The 16663-nt window shown below is 41.0% G+C and overlaps 4 protein-coding genes across 4 annotated transcripts in view; 1 reads left to right on the top strand and 3 right to left on the bottom strand.

Moving 5' to 3' along the window:
* The first annotated feature begins 4724 nt into the window (after positions 1 to 4724).
* On the top strand, positions 4725 to 8390 carry LOC115755599 (disease resistance protein RUN1-like). The gene is made up of 4 exons (XM_048278348.1): positions 4725 to 5857; positions 6170 to 6538; positions 6628 to 7852; positions 8113 to 8390. Exons 1-3 carry the CDS (start codon positions 4925 to 4927, stop codon positions 7807 to 7809), a joined length of 2484 nt encoding a protein of 827 aa, XP_048134305.1. The 5' UTR covers positions 4725 to 4924; the 3' UTR covers positions 7810 to 7852; positions 8113 to 8390.
* Positions 8391 to 10817: 2427 nt separating this feature from the next.
* LOC115755607 (disease resistance protein RPV1-like) lies at positions 10818 to 12422 on the bottom strand. The gene has a single exon (XM_030695066.1). It carries the CDS (start codon positions 12420 to 12422, stop codon positions 10818 to 10820), a length of 1605 nt encoding a protein of 534 aa, XP_030550926.1.
* A 12-nt stretch (positions 12423 to 12434) lies between these two features.
* On the bottom strand, positions 12435 to 16657 carry LOC115755606 (disease resistance protein L6-like). The gene is made up of 6 exons (XM_048278127.1): positions 16604 to 16657; positions 16062 to 16515; positions 14584 to 15232; positions 13374 to 14469; positions 12798 to 13115; positions 12435 to 12704 (listed from the first exon to the last, which is right to left on the bottom strand). The coding sequence occupies exons 1-6, from the start codon at positions 16655 to 16657 to the stop codon at positions 12435 to 12437; spliced, it is 2841 nt and encodes a 946-aa protein (XP_048134084.1).
* Positions 16057 to 16663, bottom strand: part of LOC125314928 — a 93252-nt gene continuing 92645 nt past the window's right edge. Inside the window, exon 3 of the mRNA XM_048278365.1 lies at positions 16057 to 16238. The gene's annotated coding sequence lies outside the window, so the exon portion shown is untranslated. The remainder of the gene's footprint in view (positions 16239 to 16663) is intronic.

Below are 16663 nucleotides of genomic sequence, written 5' to 3'. Positions count from 1 at the left end.
ATGTCATTTAGAGTTAGGTCATTTCGATAAATACCTTCCATGCCATCTCATTTAGTCTATGATTGCACATGCATTTAGTCTATATCAATCTAGAATTGACATGGTAACCGGTTCAAATAAACATTGGTGGAAGACATAATGATTGTAGCAATTTCAAAGGTCCGATGGGATTAAAATAGCCTAGCAAGAGAGATGCCGGGGATAATATGTTTTTATAAGTTTCCTGGAAGAAAAAGACAAACTTGTTTACTTAAAAAATTGAGTATCTCGGGTGTCTCGCAGCTTTGAGTAATTTTCGGGCCACTAGGGTTCGCATAGGGCCACGCACCAAAAACAAGTCTCTCGCAGGGCAATGGGCATCCTCCGCACTTTTCCTATTGCTTTTTGGGTGAGTTATGCCACTATTTTTAAAGAGCGCACCTTCCCCAAAGCTCATTGGGAAAGGCCGCCATCACGCCAAATTCCCTCGAGAGAAAGCGGCATCCTAATGGACTGTCAAAATGCCGAACCGAACGCACTCAATATTTAATAATCGAAAAAAATTATCAAAAAAGGCTCTTAATATATGATAACCGTGTCAATTCAGCTTTAAATCTTTTTTCTTTTTTACCAATTCAATCATAAATCTTTTATATTTATACTAATTCAGTCGATCCGACCACTTTTAGCCAGTCGATATTAATGTGGTCGCCGATCGGCTTTTTGATGTGGCAATTTTTAATGATAACGTAATGCTTTTCAAATTTAATTTTTACGTTTTATTTTATTCTATTCCTTTTTCTTCTTTTATGTTTTTTTCTTGTGCTTCTTCCTCCAGCCAGTCTTGGATTAGCGACTGGCCAGAGGCGAGCGCCGGCTAGGGTGTAAATCCTATTTAGGGGCTGAGGAAATACTAGGCTGATCGGTTTGGTTGATTTACGCTTCCATGATGTATGTAACTTTTACCAATTTTTATGTATTTTGTAAACGTCGCATTGCATGGTTTAATCAAAAGGAAAAGTTGGTATTTTTTTTGTCTCATATTTTTCCGCAAAATCATTTATTTTAGCTAAAGGTTTGGTCCTTTCTATTGGGAATGATGACCAGTCATTCCGATTAAGCATCCCTCATGGACTCCTCTTTAATGTCGTTCCTGTTTGCACGCGCATGCCTATACTAGTTCTCTAATTGTAAGGAGTTGAGAGAGTCGACAATGTGCGATCTAGTCCTTGAACTTTTAATTTATCCAGTGTGATTCATGAACTATATTATAATGTGCAACGTTGTCCTTGGATTTTTAATATGTTCATATATGGTTCCTAAACTTTTCGTTTATTTAAATATAGTCCCTAAACTTAATAAAAGGACAACATTGAACATTTTCAAATAGTTTATGCACTAAATTGCAAATGCATCAAAAGTTGAGGGATTACATTAAGTACATTTAAAATTGAAATGACATTGCAAATTGGGCCAAAGTTCAGGGACCACATTCAATTGGAACAAATTAAAATTTTAAAGATCACTTTGCACATTGGGCCAAAATTTAGGAGTCATTTATGTCATTATTATTGTTTACTGCAACCGAGGGCTAAGGTCCCCAAGATGGCGTAGACTATTCTAAGCCGGTGATTGCAACTGCTCTAAGTCATTTTATTATTACTGAACAGAGTGAGAACCCTCTAACTCCCAATAGCTTCTGAGTTAGGAAATAGAGGTAGAATCGTCACAAGATGGTTGTATTTGCTTCAAATAGTTGCCAACACTCGGTAGTTACAAAATTTCGTACGGAAAAAAAGGTATGGACCTCATCAACTGCACCTCGACTTTCAATTAATATGGACCTCAACGTGACGTCGTGATCTAATGACTGAAGTGAAGTACGTCCAGTGCGTACAAGTCTTGCTCCTTCTCAACGGACAGACTCCTGAGACTAATTGCAATGCTCATTCACACAATAGTACCAGGAAGGCAACAGCCAAGCACGGGCAGAGGAAGACTACTAGAAGTGGGAGAGGAAAGGCCCACTAGAAGCAATGAATTGAATGCTCATTCACATGATAATGCTAGCTAGAAGGCGACGACTAAGAACCTTGCTAAGTCTTGGTCAATTTACCTGTTGTTCCATCTTCCATCTTTACATTAACTCGCTGTAGTATGGCCCACTTGAAGCAATAATTCGAGGGCTCATTCCCCTGATGATGCTTGAAGGCAACAACTAAGAACTTTGCTAAGTCTTGGTCAATTTATTATTTCTTTCATCTTCATATTAGCTGGCTGTATTAAGGCCCACTTGAAGCAATAATTGAGTGCTGATGCACGTGATGATGCTAGAAGGCACCGACTAAGAACTATGCCAAGTCTTGGTCAATTTATTATTTCTTTCATCTTCATATTAGCTGGCTGTATTAAGGCCCACTTGAAGCAATTATTTGTGTGCTGATGCACGTGATGATGCTAGCAGGCACTAAGAACTTTGCTAAGTCTTGGTCAATTTATTATTTCTTCCATCTTCATAGTAAGGCCCACTTGAAGCAATTATTCGAGTGCTGATTCACGTGGTGATGCCGGAAGGCAACGACAAATAACTTTGTTTTTTTTTCTGTTTTTGGTCGAAACTTTGTTAAGTCTTGGTCAATTTACCCGTTCTTCCATTTTCATATTAGCTCGCTGTAGTAAGGCCCACTTGAAGCAACGATTTGAGTGCCCATTCACGTGGTGATGCTGGAAGGCAACGACAAAGAACTTTGCCAAGTCTTTGTCAATTTATCTATTCTTCCATCTTCATGTCAGCTCGCTGTAGTAAGGCCATTCACGTTATGGTGCTAGAGGGCAACGACTAAGAACTTTGCTAAGTCTTGGTCAATTTACTTGTTCTTCCATCTTCCATGTTCATATTAACTCGCTGTAGTACGGCCCACTTAAAGCAGTGAATTGAATACTCATTCACATGATGATGCTAGAAGGGAACCACTAAGGAATATGCTAAGTCTTGGTCAATTTACCTTTTGATGTTTTTCAATTGCATCAATTGTATCGGTTCTTTGTGATCGTGCGTCGAATCCTAAGATCCTTTGCATACTCCTGTCCCTTCCGATCCGAACTTGTATTCCTATAAATGTGACGAGCACCGGGACCATCGTTAACCCGAATTTTCTATTTACTTGTGAAGAGCCAGCATCAATCTTTGGATCTAACGGTGAGAGAATCAAGCCTGGCAGTTTGATTAGACATGGGAAAGAAAGTGAGTTCTTTCGTGGTATCTTGACAATAAAACATCGAATTCTCATTGCTGATAGAGAAAGTGCTGCTGTCGGCCTTTCTCGGAGTCTTCGTCGCGGCTTGGGGTGAGTCGAAATATTGTCTTCCTCTGTTTTCTTTTACATTAGTTTGCAGCAACAGATCTTTCATTTCAGCAAATGTTCAATTTCTCAGAGCTCAACTCTGGTTGGGCCGCAGCTTTATTCATACTCTCTGCAGCTAATTGCGATGGAAAGCCCGAACGTCGTCGACGACGCTGCCGAAGTCAGTTCTTCTCCGACCCAGAAGCCGATGCGTGAAACCGATGTTTACGAAGTGTTCGTGAGCTTCAGAGGAGCTGACACGCGCACGGGCATCACCGACGTTCTGTATACCCGTCTCACGGATGCGGGAGTCTATACGTTCAGAGATAATGAAGAGCTTCACGTCGGAGAAAGTATTGGCCCGGAGCTTTACCGAGCGATTGATCAGTCGAAAATCTGCATCCCGATCTTGTCTAAAAGTTATGCCACCAGCCCGTGGTGTCTTAAGGAGTTGGCCCAGATGGCGGAGTGTAGGAAAACAAAAGGACAGATAGTCATGCCTATATTTTACGACGTCGAACCATTCCATGTTCGACACACCAGAGGATGTTATGAGGAGGCATTCAAGGAGTACGAACGCAAAAAGCGAGTCGATGACGAGACCATCCGAACGTGGAAAGTTGCTCTTAATGAGATTGCAGATTTGAAGGGATGGACCGTGGCTGGCAGGTTCGTAATCTTTTGTCTTTTTACCAGAATCGTCATCTGCTCAGTAACTATCCAGGCGCGCTATATCGGGAACAATCATATTATACCATCAATCTCTCGTATGTATTCTAAGTTTAACTTAACCATGTCCAAATGAAACTTTTTGGATCTGCTTTCAAAAGCTAAGAGAACGTTCTAGCAAAGTAATGCTTTTAAGTATGGTTAACATGGAGTAATTTCCCTCATGGGAAATGATTCAATATGGGGCAACAATGGATGTCATTTCCTTCCTATTGAAATAAATTCATATATATATAAGCTTCACTAGTAAAAAGCCCCAAGTCTAGGCGGTGATAAGAATATGTCATTCATAGTTCACATTATTCTAGTGAAACATGTTTAGAGAGCTAATTGCACTACTTATCTTTGCCGGTTGCCCGTCATTCGGTAAAGCGTTTCGGTGGTCGAAATTGCACCGTTTTTCGCTAGGAGCAACGGTGCCTTGGCCCTTCTTCTTATTAGTAAGATAGAGTGATCACATTCTGTACTTTGACGGTTGCGTGACTGTTTGAGTTCCGCGAAAGATTTGAGCATCTGCCTAGCATGTCCCTGAATTTATTCTTCCTAACGAGTGTGATGTGGTATGTTCCATTTACTATTGCTCCTTGCTACATCCTGTGGCTCTCGCAGGCTGCTATCAATTTCTGATGTCATAGATCTCTGCTTGTCGATTCTAACTTACTTTCTACTTTGCCTTCCTCTTTCTTATCATTTATATTGTTAGGCCCGAAGGAGAACTGGTTAAAGAGATCGTTACCACCATTTTAAGTGAGCTGAAGAAGGCTTATTTGGCGGTTAGTGACCTCTTGGTTGGTGTTGACAACGCAGTGAAAGAAGTTCTGGCAAATATTGGCACTGGCACTGATGACGTAAAGACCGTGGGAATCCACGGAATGGGTGGCATCGGAAAGACAACTCTTGCCAAAGTAGTCTACAACCAGCTTTCTCGGGACTTTGCTAACTGTTGTTTCCTTGCTGATGTTAGGGATACTTCAAACTCGAAAGGAATTGTGTCCTTGCAGAACCAACTAATTTCAGAACTCTCAAACCGGGCATGTTCAAATGTTGCGAACAAGGAAGAGGGAATGAGGACGATCAAAGAGAGATTTTCTAGTAAGAAAATTCTTCTTCTTCTTGATGACATCGATGACGAGAGTCAACTAACTGCACTTTTGGGGGGGCAAGGTTGCTTTGGTCCTGGAAGCATAATACTTATAACCACAAGAAATGAAATTGTTCTTCGTGCATTCCAAGTAAAATTTGTTTATCATGTTGACGTACTGGATTCTGATAGATCCCTTGAGCTATTCAGCAAGCATGCTTTCAGAAGAGATCACCCTCCACAAGCAAAACTAAAACAGTCCAGAGAAATTGTGGAGATCGCCCAAGGTCTTCCGTTGCTTCTTGAGGTTATGGGTTCGGCTTTATCATTATATGGACAGACAGAAGAAATGTGGGACGATTACCTACAGAAGTGGAAAAAAGGCCCCATGGAGAAAATTCGAAATAAGTTGATGATAAGTTATGAAGCGTTGGATCCCAATCAAAGGCAAATATTTCTTGACATAGCTTGTTTTTTTGTTGGCTATGATAAGAATATAGTAACGTACATGTGGAAAGACTGTGGCCTATCCCCAACAGAAGGTCTTCAGGTGCTTCAGCTGATGTCATTGATCAAAATCGGAGAAGATAACAAAATATGGATGTGTGAGCAATTGAAAGAACTTGGCAGAGAAATTGTTTCTCAAGAAAGTGGTGAGCAATTGGAGAAGCAAAGTAGGCTGTGGAATCACAAAGAGGGATTGAAAGTACTACTGCGCAATAAGGTAACTCCTCGGTCTGATTCCTTCTTTGCACGAGAAAATCACATTACGTAATTAGGAGTTTTCCTGCCTAGTGAAAACAATTACTGTTTATTTAACGTTTACATTTTAGGATTTCGATTATTCAAAATACATTTCTTAAATTATGAAAAATAAAATTTCAAGATTCATTCTCGATTCTATCCGTATTGTTCCATAAGAATGATGTGAGAGAAGTCAAGAAACTTCAGGTACGCTCAATCATCTAAGCTACTATCTTAATTAGCCAATTGCAGCCTCTTTTTGTTCATTGACTTTTCTTGTCTTCTTATTCAGATAAATGAAAAGCTCCAAGCCCTCCGCCTGCTGTTTGAGAATACATCAGATTATTGTTTCAACCTTGATAGATTTGCTGCGCTTCCAAAGCTTAGGTTCCTTCACATGGATAGCCGACACATTGCTGACGAAGTTGACCGCCTTTCCTCGGAACTTAACATTCTCTGGAATAACAAGTCCTTGGTCACGTCGCTGACGAACTCTGTTATGGGCAACAAGCAACTCCTTCCAGATTTAAGATGGTTCTCTTGGCATAATTTTCCTCAGCGGATACTGCAGATAAGCAACTTTTCATTGATTAATCTGGTCATTCTTGATTTTTCAAGGAGTAAAATTACCCACGATTGGAACGGATGGAAATATATCAAGGTATGCTCAGCTCTGGAGTAGCCTTGTTATCAGTGTGTGAATTCCCTTACGTAACGGGTTTACTGATAATTGTCTTATCGGTGTTGCAGAAAGCAGAGAAATTGAAAGTTCTTAACCTTTCGGGGTGCGAGCTCTTGACCAGGACTCCTAATTTCTCCGGATTCCCCAAGTTGGAGAGATTGATTCTTGAAAGGTGTGAAAGACTGGCTGCAATCCACCCGTCGATCGGTCAAATGGACTCCCTAGTCTTCTTGAACTTGAACTTCTGTAGTGAACTCCAGCGCCTACCACAAGAGTTGGGTGGACTGTCGGCTCTCACGGAACTTCTCCTCGATGGAACTTCTATTCGAGAAATTCCGGATTGGGTTCTGAAGAACCTGAAGAAGCTTTCATTGGATGCAACACCAATTGCTCGCCTACCTGAGACCATCGGAGCGCTGACGAGCCTCGAAAGGTTATCTCTGAATTGGTGCTCCCAAATGGGCAGGCTTCCCCACTCCATTAAGGAATTACGGTCCTTGATTCAGTTGGACCTTCTGGAAACAGGAATCACGGAGCTCCCCGACTCTATGGAAAGCCTGGAGAATCTGAAAGAAATGAAACTTTCAGTGTGCTACGGGTCAGGGGGTATCTCTGCCCTGCCTAAACTTCCAATAAGCTTGATTTCTCTGGTAATCTCGTCTCCGTCGCTGATAACAATTCCGGATCTTTCGAACCTGATCAATCTACAGCAACTGTTATTGTCCATGGGAGTGCCCGACATCTCCGGCCCATCTGAGCCAGTGCAACCGCAAGAACCCATGCCATGGTGGATTGGGAGGTTGTCCAAATTGGAGGTCTTGACCCTGACCATCCCACAGATGACCAACCTTTCTCCTGAGTTAGGTGAACTTCCTCGTTTGAGATCTCTCCATCTTTCCGGTTGCCATGCTCTGGAATGCATTCCGCGGATTCCCTCGAGTGTCTCAAAGCTTCACCTCATAGATTGCCCATCACTTACCACACTCGACATCTCATATTTGAAGAAGCTGTCGGAACTATATGTTGTCGCTACACCTCTAAGTCTAGAGGATCTTTCCGGGAAGGAACTTTTGGACAATCTGCTAGAATGCAACATAAGCGCGGACTATGCGCATGACTTGCAAGCGCATCTGAGGTCAAAGATGTTGGAACAGCATGGACTCAGAAAAAACATCGTGGGGCTCCGTACTAGAGAAATGGACAGGGGGTACCTTACAGCTATTGGGAAATATAAGAAGATGTTTCTTTAAGTGAAAGGACGACTGGATAAGGTCCAAAATCATGCACGTTAAGGTACATTTCTGTTCCCAATTTACACGAGCTATTCCAAAAGTCTTAATACTTTACAATTGTTTTTGTTCTTAAAAGAGGGCATTTGCTATCATATTTACTGGTTGAGATTACTTCATAACATCTATGGCTAATTCCCTATATATGTAAAAACCAGCTTTAAGTCCAACCTCAATTGTGTGCTGGAGTTTTTCTTTACTAAAGATAGTCATCAGTTTTCAATTAGTCAAGATATCAGGTTGCTGCTGTTGTTTCATACGAAGGTGGGGGGGTGTTGATGAAGATGCGGGTTCTGGTAATGAACCTCTCTAACCACCCTTGATGCGATGATTTTGAAAAAGCTGGTGGCAAATTTTGAATGTGTGAGCAAATTTTGGACTACAGTGAAAATTTTGAAATTTTTTTTAGACAAAAAATACTTTCGGGCAAAATCGAAAGTGGACCTAAATTTGATGGTTTTTTTAAGGGAACGAGGCTTGCCATTTAAGTGTCTTTGTGATTTAACCCCTCACGTCGGGACATGCTGAAGTTGCTTTTCTGCATTGCAGGCAATTCAATTCAGGATGGACTGCTCTGAGTTCCAGCTCAAGTTTGCTATAGTGGGTGAGGATGGTTTCTTTGTGTTGTTTTCCAGTTGTGATGGATTTGCTACATTAATAAGTCCCATGCCCTCTTTTTTCCGTTGTTGCTTGTGTCTTCTTGTGTGGAGAGGGCTCTCGGATGTTTGTTTGGTTCTGTTTCTACTGGATCTGGGTGATTCGTGTTTTGCTAAAATAACCAGCAGGGGTGTCAGCAGAAGCTCACCTTTGCTTGGGATGATGTGCCATCAACTTGGCCTTTGCTGAAAATTAGTATTAAGCCTTTGGAATGATCAGTTTGAATGATTTTATGTTCTCCTGAAATGAGAGTGCATTATGATGTTTTGAGTAGTCTAGCCGACCAGGAAATTTCGACTCCTGAAAGTGTTTCCGGAGTTTTTCCCATTTCGTTTGGGGAAAAGATGGAGCAAGCATCAGTGATGATATTTCTTGCATCTCAGCTGCTTATGTCCCTATCAAGGCCTTACGATTTCTACAGGTCGGTGATCACTGAGGCACACCATCCATGAATTGAAGTGGAACTCCAAAAACCCAAACCGAACCGACCGAAATCGGGTTTTCGGCCCGGGTCTTGGGGTCAGGTCATAACAAATACACATCTCCTATGCTTCGGGTCGGGTCAAGTATCATGGAAACCAACCCCGACGTGAACCATTGGCACAGGGCCGGTTAGGAACCTGATTAAGACGTCGGCATTTGCGGCTCTCTTAATCCTAAAACATCCGAAAATCTCACGACAGTATATGAATATTGGACGGAGATTAACACACAATCTTCTCATAGTTTTTAAACTCGAATGATATTTGCAACGTTTGACTGAAAGATGAAAAAGTTTGCTTTTGTTTTGCTCTTGAAAAGACAAACAAACAGGCCTACCGTCGAGAGATCATGTAAAGAGGTTTATGCAAGTCTAATTGTGCGTGTATGCATGTGGGAGAACCTAAAATAATACCCAAAATACTCTTCAGGGAACTATCTCCAAGGGCAAACAGTAAGATTAGGAAGAGCTTACGCTGCTCTCAGGCAACAGCATTACCGAATCCGTGGTGTAAACATTTCAAACGGCTAAAAATTCCACCATTGATGATACTAGGTGTCCAGCTCCAGCCCCGAATTGGTAGGACAAAATTAAAATTTGAACCGCAGGAGCTGGGTATCTCGACGTGAGCTTGTTGGTTATCCGGATGGCCGGGTGTCCAGCACTGTTCTTTAGGGCAGGCAGGGACAATCGTTTATACCCTTATAAGTCCAGCAAAATAAAACTCAGATACTTTATAAGCAGTCCAAAAGCTAACAAACTTGAGTAAGTTCTGTAATCATCAAATTAAATTAGGATCAACAGGCAACAGATCAAATGACCATGAGGTCCGTGACTGAAATGGGTACTGATGTGGTTGATTACCTCATTGTCATTAGTAACTCTTAGGATTGGTGTTTTTCAAGCAATCAAAATTTCCTAAAAAGTTCTACTACAGTTGGATAGAATAATTCTGCCAGGAATTGAATGTTCCGCTGGCTGCATTGGATATGATTCCTGTTATTTCAACCCGAATAGTTTGTGGGAGTGTTTCTGCGTTTGCTTGGTAAAGAACTTGAGGGAGAAATAGTATCGATGGCATGATTAAACTCGTAAATATAGGATGCTGCGATGCTTCAGAATCATCCTCTCAGTAGCTATGAGTTACAAGACTCAATCGAACCAAATGCATCAACGGATGACGGCAGCATTTGAATTCCGACCAACTTGTCCACTCTACCTGATTGATCGACCAAACTTGAGGTTGTCTGAGCAAGGCCAACCCCTATTGTCACAAATCACAATGGTATAAATTACCGGATTCTCTACTCCATGGGGATCCATTCAGAGTTAGACATGGCTGTGTTACAGCTATCCTCTTTGTCCATAGCGGCTGCTTATTTAGCTATATATGATGATAATGTGCTTGGATAGCTAAGCATCACGAGACAATTCGATTATCAGAGCATGCCTGACTTAGCAGAACACATTTATCATCTTCTGTGTCCCGTTCAATATCAGAGTAAATCCCTCGCTCAAGACATGCATTTATTTTACTCTCTGGGTGATATTACGGTGGATTTGGAAACATCTTTTCGCAGGAAGGATGTGTGTGAACAACGTAATTTGAGCTGTCCAACACTCACCAGTAGCGAAAAGGTATTGAGGTCATAAAAGAAGCAGAACTTACAGGAGTGCTCGACAGGATAATGAGTTACACAAGCAGGTTCAGAAGGTGGGAGAAACTACAACTCATAACTGGATTGTGATTACTCTGGCTAGCTGAATCATTTGCACATCCACATAGTTGAACGCAATCAAGGAAGTACGACCTTTTTCTGTTCCTTCATTGTCAAGACGGAAGAGATGGCAAGAAAAAATGTCTACCCAACTGACACACGCAGATGCCTGACCGTCTCGTCATCAAACATTCCGAACTTCCAAATTCCGTGTCAACTGTATCAGACTTCGGCAACCAAACCTGCTGCATTTGTAACATCTCGCAATCACGCAATTGCAGAGATTTCAGATTCTTGAAACTTGAAGGAGCAGGCATCTCAACCAAAGATCTGCATCCATAGATGCACAAATCTTCCAGTGAATCTAATCTTCCTTGAATCTTGACAAGAAGGTGACATTGCCGTACATCAAGTTTGGTGAGCTTCTTCAAGTCTGAGAGATCAGGCAATCCCTCAAGCAGAGGGAGTTCACCTAACTCTAACATTATCAGGTTCTCCAAACCCTCAAAGCTTCGAATCTCAGTTAGATTATGACATTGCTGCAGATGAAGTTCAGTCAGCTTCTTCAAGTTTGATAGATCAGGGACTCTCTCAAGTTGTACAATGTCTATGAGCTCCAAAATCCTCAGATGTCCCAAGCCTTGAATACTTTGAATATCAACCAGATTATGACAGTGCCCCAAATGCAGTTCATTGAGCTTCTTTAAGTTTGAAAGATCAGGTAATCTCTCTAGTGTACTCAATGCTTGAAGGTCCAAAGTTTGAAGATTCTCCAAACCATCAAGGCCATGGACACCTGTTATTGCAGAAGAATAAATCCTTAGCTCTGACAGTTCCTTCAAATTTGATATATCTATTGATGATTCCAATGACCTAGAGGATTTAATAAGCAAGCACAATAAGCCTGATGGAAGCCTAGGGAGGAATTGCAGCTTAAAACAAACAAGTTCAAGTCTTTTGAGTTCTGAGAGAAGACCAATATCTGCATGGAGGACAATTATGTTGTCACAAGACAACTTTAGAGACTCCAGATTGCATAACCTTCCAATCCACCACGGTGATGGATGCCGTACAAGCTCCGTCGTGTCCACGAAAGTAGAATCCTCTTCACCCAAACAAAACTTGGGAACTTGTGGAATCTCCAAGTTCAACTCTCTCAAATTTATCAGGATCGATAGATCTGGAAGTTCTGTCATCAAATTAGTACCTATATGCACACTGAGCAGGCTTTCAGGAAGCCTCGGTATGTAACATATTCTGGTGTCTGAAAGTTTCAAGATCCTCAAAGATAATAACCTCCCAATATCATCAGGGATTGTCCCTTCCAGACGTTGGCAGTTCTCTGCATCCAACTCTTCCAATTTCTCCAACATCCCAATTGCACTGGGTATGCTTCTGATGGAACTACTACACATCCTTAGTGTTTTCAAATTCTTCAAGTTCCCAAGTGAATTTGGCAACTCTGCAATATGTGTGTGGGACAGATTCAGCATGACTAGTGATTCCAAATTCCCAATCTTCTCCGGAATTCTTTTAAGCAAATTACACCCTCTCAAAGACAAGTATTCAAGCTTTACGAGCACTCCAATCTCTAGAGGAAGTTCAGAAATTTTAACATGTTCCAAAGAGAGTCTCAATAGAGAGGTTAAGTTACCAACTGAACTGCAGTTATTTACTGACAGACATTCGCAGGCACTTAGAGTCTCGATTTTTTTCATCCCTCCTGACCCTCAGATTTCTCTAATAGAAGTCCAGTCAATGAGAAGTTCCTTCAAAGATTCTAAGTTCACCAGCTCTTCTGGCAACCTGCGAAGTTTACGACAGAACCTCAAGTTCAAAAGAACCAACTGCTTCAACTGCCCGATAGATTCGTCAATCTCAACCAATCTTCCACAGCTTTCGAGGATCAACTGCTCTAATTTTACGTGTGCAGATAAGTCAGGAGTTCTTTGCAATTGTGCACAACCAGTCAAATTCAAAACTTTTAAGTTCCTTGCCATCTGTAAAGAGCGAATCAGGAATTAAATAATCATGGTTGAATAAAGGGGCTGCAACTGCAAAAACATAGTGGGTTTCACTGAAAATAATAGTACCTTAATATGACCCCAACCATCCCAACTTTCCGAAAACATACTCCATGACAGATCAAGAATTACCATGTTCATCATGGAAAAAGCGGTCAGGGTAAGTACTGGAGGAAGATTATGACATGAAAGCCATCTCAGCTCAGCTAGGATAGGTGGATTCATTGGAAGTACAGTTGCTGGAAAGCCAATCGGACGCCAATTATCCAGGACAGGCCTCATTTCTAGGTATCTCAGATTTGATAGCCTTCGTAACTCTTCATTAGGAAAAGACTGCTGCAACCGGTGGTCGAACTTCAGACACAGAGCTTCCACTTTATCAGTTCCCTATGACAAAAAAAAAAAAAAATAGACACAAGTAAATAATATTTAATAAAAAAAAGACAAGTAAATGATATCTAAGCAACGAATAATCTTCTGTTCAAACATGAAACAGTAATAGCATTACTTACAGACAAATATGTCCCCAGAGCAATTATTCGACAAGACTTTAGAAGAACTCCCCTTATTTTAAATGAACAATCAATGTGAAAAGGCATAAAATGTGTCAAATTGATGGGGAAAAATATGGGAATGCAATTTTACCTTCTTTCTCATCACAATGTCCAAAGCTTCCTCATGATTCCATAATCTGGTCTGCTTCTCTGGTTCCATGCTACATTCTTGGCGAACAATGTCTCTACCAAGGTCCCTCAGCTGATCATGCATCCATAGCTTATTGTCTTCTCCAATTTTTATCAAAGACATCTGCTGAAGGACTTGAAGGCCTTCACCTGGGAAGAGATTGGAATCGTTCCACATGTGAAGCACAATTCGTTTGTCAAATCCAATGAAAAGACAAGCTATGTCAAGAAAAATATGCTTTTGCCGATCATCCAAAGCTTCATAACATATTTTCAACTTTCTCTTAACTTGCTCATGAGGAACCTTTTCCAACTTCTTCAAAGTAGCATCCCAAACATCTTTGCTTTTACCCCATAGTAGTGAGCCTATAACTTCCAGAGCAAGAGGAAGACCTCCCGTCATTTTTACCACTTCATTGGAGAAGTCAGCATACTCATCCAATGGATGATCTCTTCCAAAAGCATGTTTGCAAAAAAGTTGAAGAGATTGATTAAAGTCCATTCCTGTAAGCTCATAAGTAAAACAGACCTCAGGCACATTGAAGACATCCGTGTTTCTACTGGTGATGATTATCCTACTTCCTAAAACAAACCACACTGGCCTTCCAATAAGTGCATTCAAATGAATCCTTTCATCAACATCATCAAGTAGAACCAGCACCTTTTTGCCACACAACCTTTCTTTTATTGTCTTAATTCCATCATCAACATTACTGATGTTGGACCAGTTTCTTTTGAGGATATCAGAGAGCAGCTGATTCTGCAAACACTCAATTCCCTTTAGCTGTGAAGTTTCTCTGACATTGGAAATAAAGCAACAATCTTCAAAACGATGTGATAGGCGGTTGTATATTATTTTGGCGAGAGTAGTCTTTCCTACACCCCCCATACCATGGATTCCGACTATTTCTATGTCCTCTGAATCACCACATACCATTCTATTGATTTCCTTCACGTGATGTTCAATGCCGACCAAGCAGTCAGTTACCAGAAGATAAGCCCTTTTCAACTCAGCTATAACCGTCTGGACAATATGGTTTACAAGCTCTCCTTCTCGTCTTATATGTGAAAGCAGAAAAGCAAAAAAATTAGAACTATAAAGAAAAAGGTACGTTAAACATTACATAGAAGCTAAAATGAATCTGAAAAGTAGATCTCATAAAACAAGGTACCTTGTGGTCATTGAATCAATGTCCCACCCTTTTAGATCGCCAACCTCCTTGAGAGCAGCCTTCCACTTGCTGATAACCTCATTGTCAAATTGCTTCTCGTGAGAAACAAAGGCATCTCCATAAGAGCCGGCTTGATGACAAACCTCAGAGGGAGTAACATCGTAAAAAATGGGCATGATCTTCTGTCTTCTTGATTTCCTACACTCTACCATTTGTGCCAACTCATTAAGACACCATTTACTAAAGGCATAGCCTTTGGAAAAAATGGGAATTAAAATTTTGGAATGGTTGATTGCTTTGAATAGCTCAGGACCAATCTCTTCTCCAATTCTCAGCTCGTCATCATCTCTATATGTGTGGATTCCGGCAGAGAGTAAACTTGTATAAAGGAAATCTGTAATGCCCGAGCGAGTATCAGGTCCTCTGAAACTCAAGAAAACATCATAGTCAAATCCAGATGACTTGGAGGATGATGATGTGACGCCATCGAGGTGGCAAGATTTTTCTTCTTTCGGCATCGTCATTTCAGGTATTTGTGCTGAATTATGGACAAGTTCCTTAGTGGCTTGTACACTGTCACTGCTACCAGCTGATGAGGATGCACATTCCCTACCAGAAGTTATCTCAAAGTCGGTTGCTATAACAGCTGCTAGAAAGGTAATAAGAGAATCTTTGTCATAGTTGCAAAATAGGTAATATGATATATATACCTAATCAGATTACAGGTAGCCTTAGAAGGACTTTGGTGTTCAGGAAGAGAATGTTATCAAATGCTATTGCAGAGTTACACAAGCTATCAAAGATATCTCCTAAGTTCATCGACTTTACTTAACAATAATTGGTAAGAAACTTTGCAAAAATAACGTGAACCGATGCCATGAATGTGCTCCAATCATGTAGTCAAGAAGCTCTGCAGTCCTAGGTCATGGCCCTTAATTGCTCAATTCATTTCCTAAATCCCCAGTGAGTTTGCCACCAAAATTCCAAAACTGTCCACTATAGATTGGCAAATAAGCTAGACTCTAAGTTGAATTCGCTGGATAAGGATCGTAAGGAGTCCCGGTACAATTTTATGAAATGTTGCCTAAAGAGGTTATGTAGCTGTTCCAAAGAGTCTGCACCCATTAAAAGCCAAAAAAGAAGGAAGATTCTAATTATTATGGAAGCATCGCCTGGTAATACTTAATCAGAACAGTAAACTCGGAGAGAAGTTATCTCTCTGCTTCAAGTTTGTGCTGTACTTTACCTCTAAATGACTGGTTAACCTCTGATTATACAATTGGACAGTGGGATAGAAGTTTGAATGCATAAATTTGAGAATTTGCTCAAGTAAAGATAGTTCAGTCAATGTTCATGAGCTAGAATAATTTTTAACTTATAAAGTTCCACCAAATTCTCTGGACAGCTTGAAATCGATGTGAAAACTTTTACCATGGTTCTAAGGCAAACAGAATAAGCTTCTAATGAGAATGTGTTACCAGAGTGAACACCTTGAGATAGTTCCAAAGAAGAGACCAGCTGCTGTTTGGGGGACTGCAGGGGTTCAATATTCTTTTCGGTATGCATTGCACTGAAGCTTAGAGGAGATCCATCTTGAGATAGTGAAGAGGAGGCAGAGTTCGAACTTGCATGAGATCCATCAAGTGCTGAATGCACTGAAGCTTCTAACTGGGAGGAAAGCGTTGACAGCAGAGTTGGGGTCGGAAAAGCAGTATCGGACTGGATTGGCCATTCTGGACCTTCATTTTCTTCATGATTTGTGCTAGCATCTTGAGAAAGTAGCACACTGTGAACTGCTTGGTCTTCAAACTGCGGTTCTGGGGCTTCAATCTTCTTGGCTCCTTTAAGTAATTGATTCTCTTTTCTCTGTTCATTACCTGACGAATCAACAGAAACTCGAGAAGCAGCAGGATTCCTTTCCGAGAAAGAAATCTAATCAAACATGAATAAGCAAAGACGAATTACCTTTTGGAGAAATAAAGTCACACTAAAGATGCCTAGTATAAGAATGAAGGCATACCTCTGCCCTAAAATCAGTGGAATTCTGACTCTGGCGATCCCACGGCACATCCATTTGATC

The sequence above is a fragment of the Rhodamnia argentea genome, chromosome 4, assembly GCF_020921035.1.
Source record: "Rhodamnia argentea isolate NSW1041297 chromosome 4, ASM2092103v1, whole genome shotgun sequence".
NCBI classification, from domain to species: domain Eukaryota; kingdom Viridiplantae; phylum Streptophyta; class Magnoliopsida; order Myrtales; family Myrtaceae; genus Rhodamnia; species Rhodamnia argentea.
Note: the sequence above shows the minus strand (reverse complement) of the source record. Positions and strands in the feature narration are given on the sequence as shown.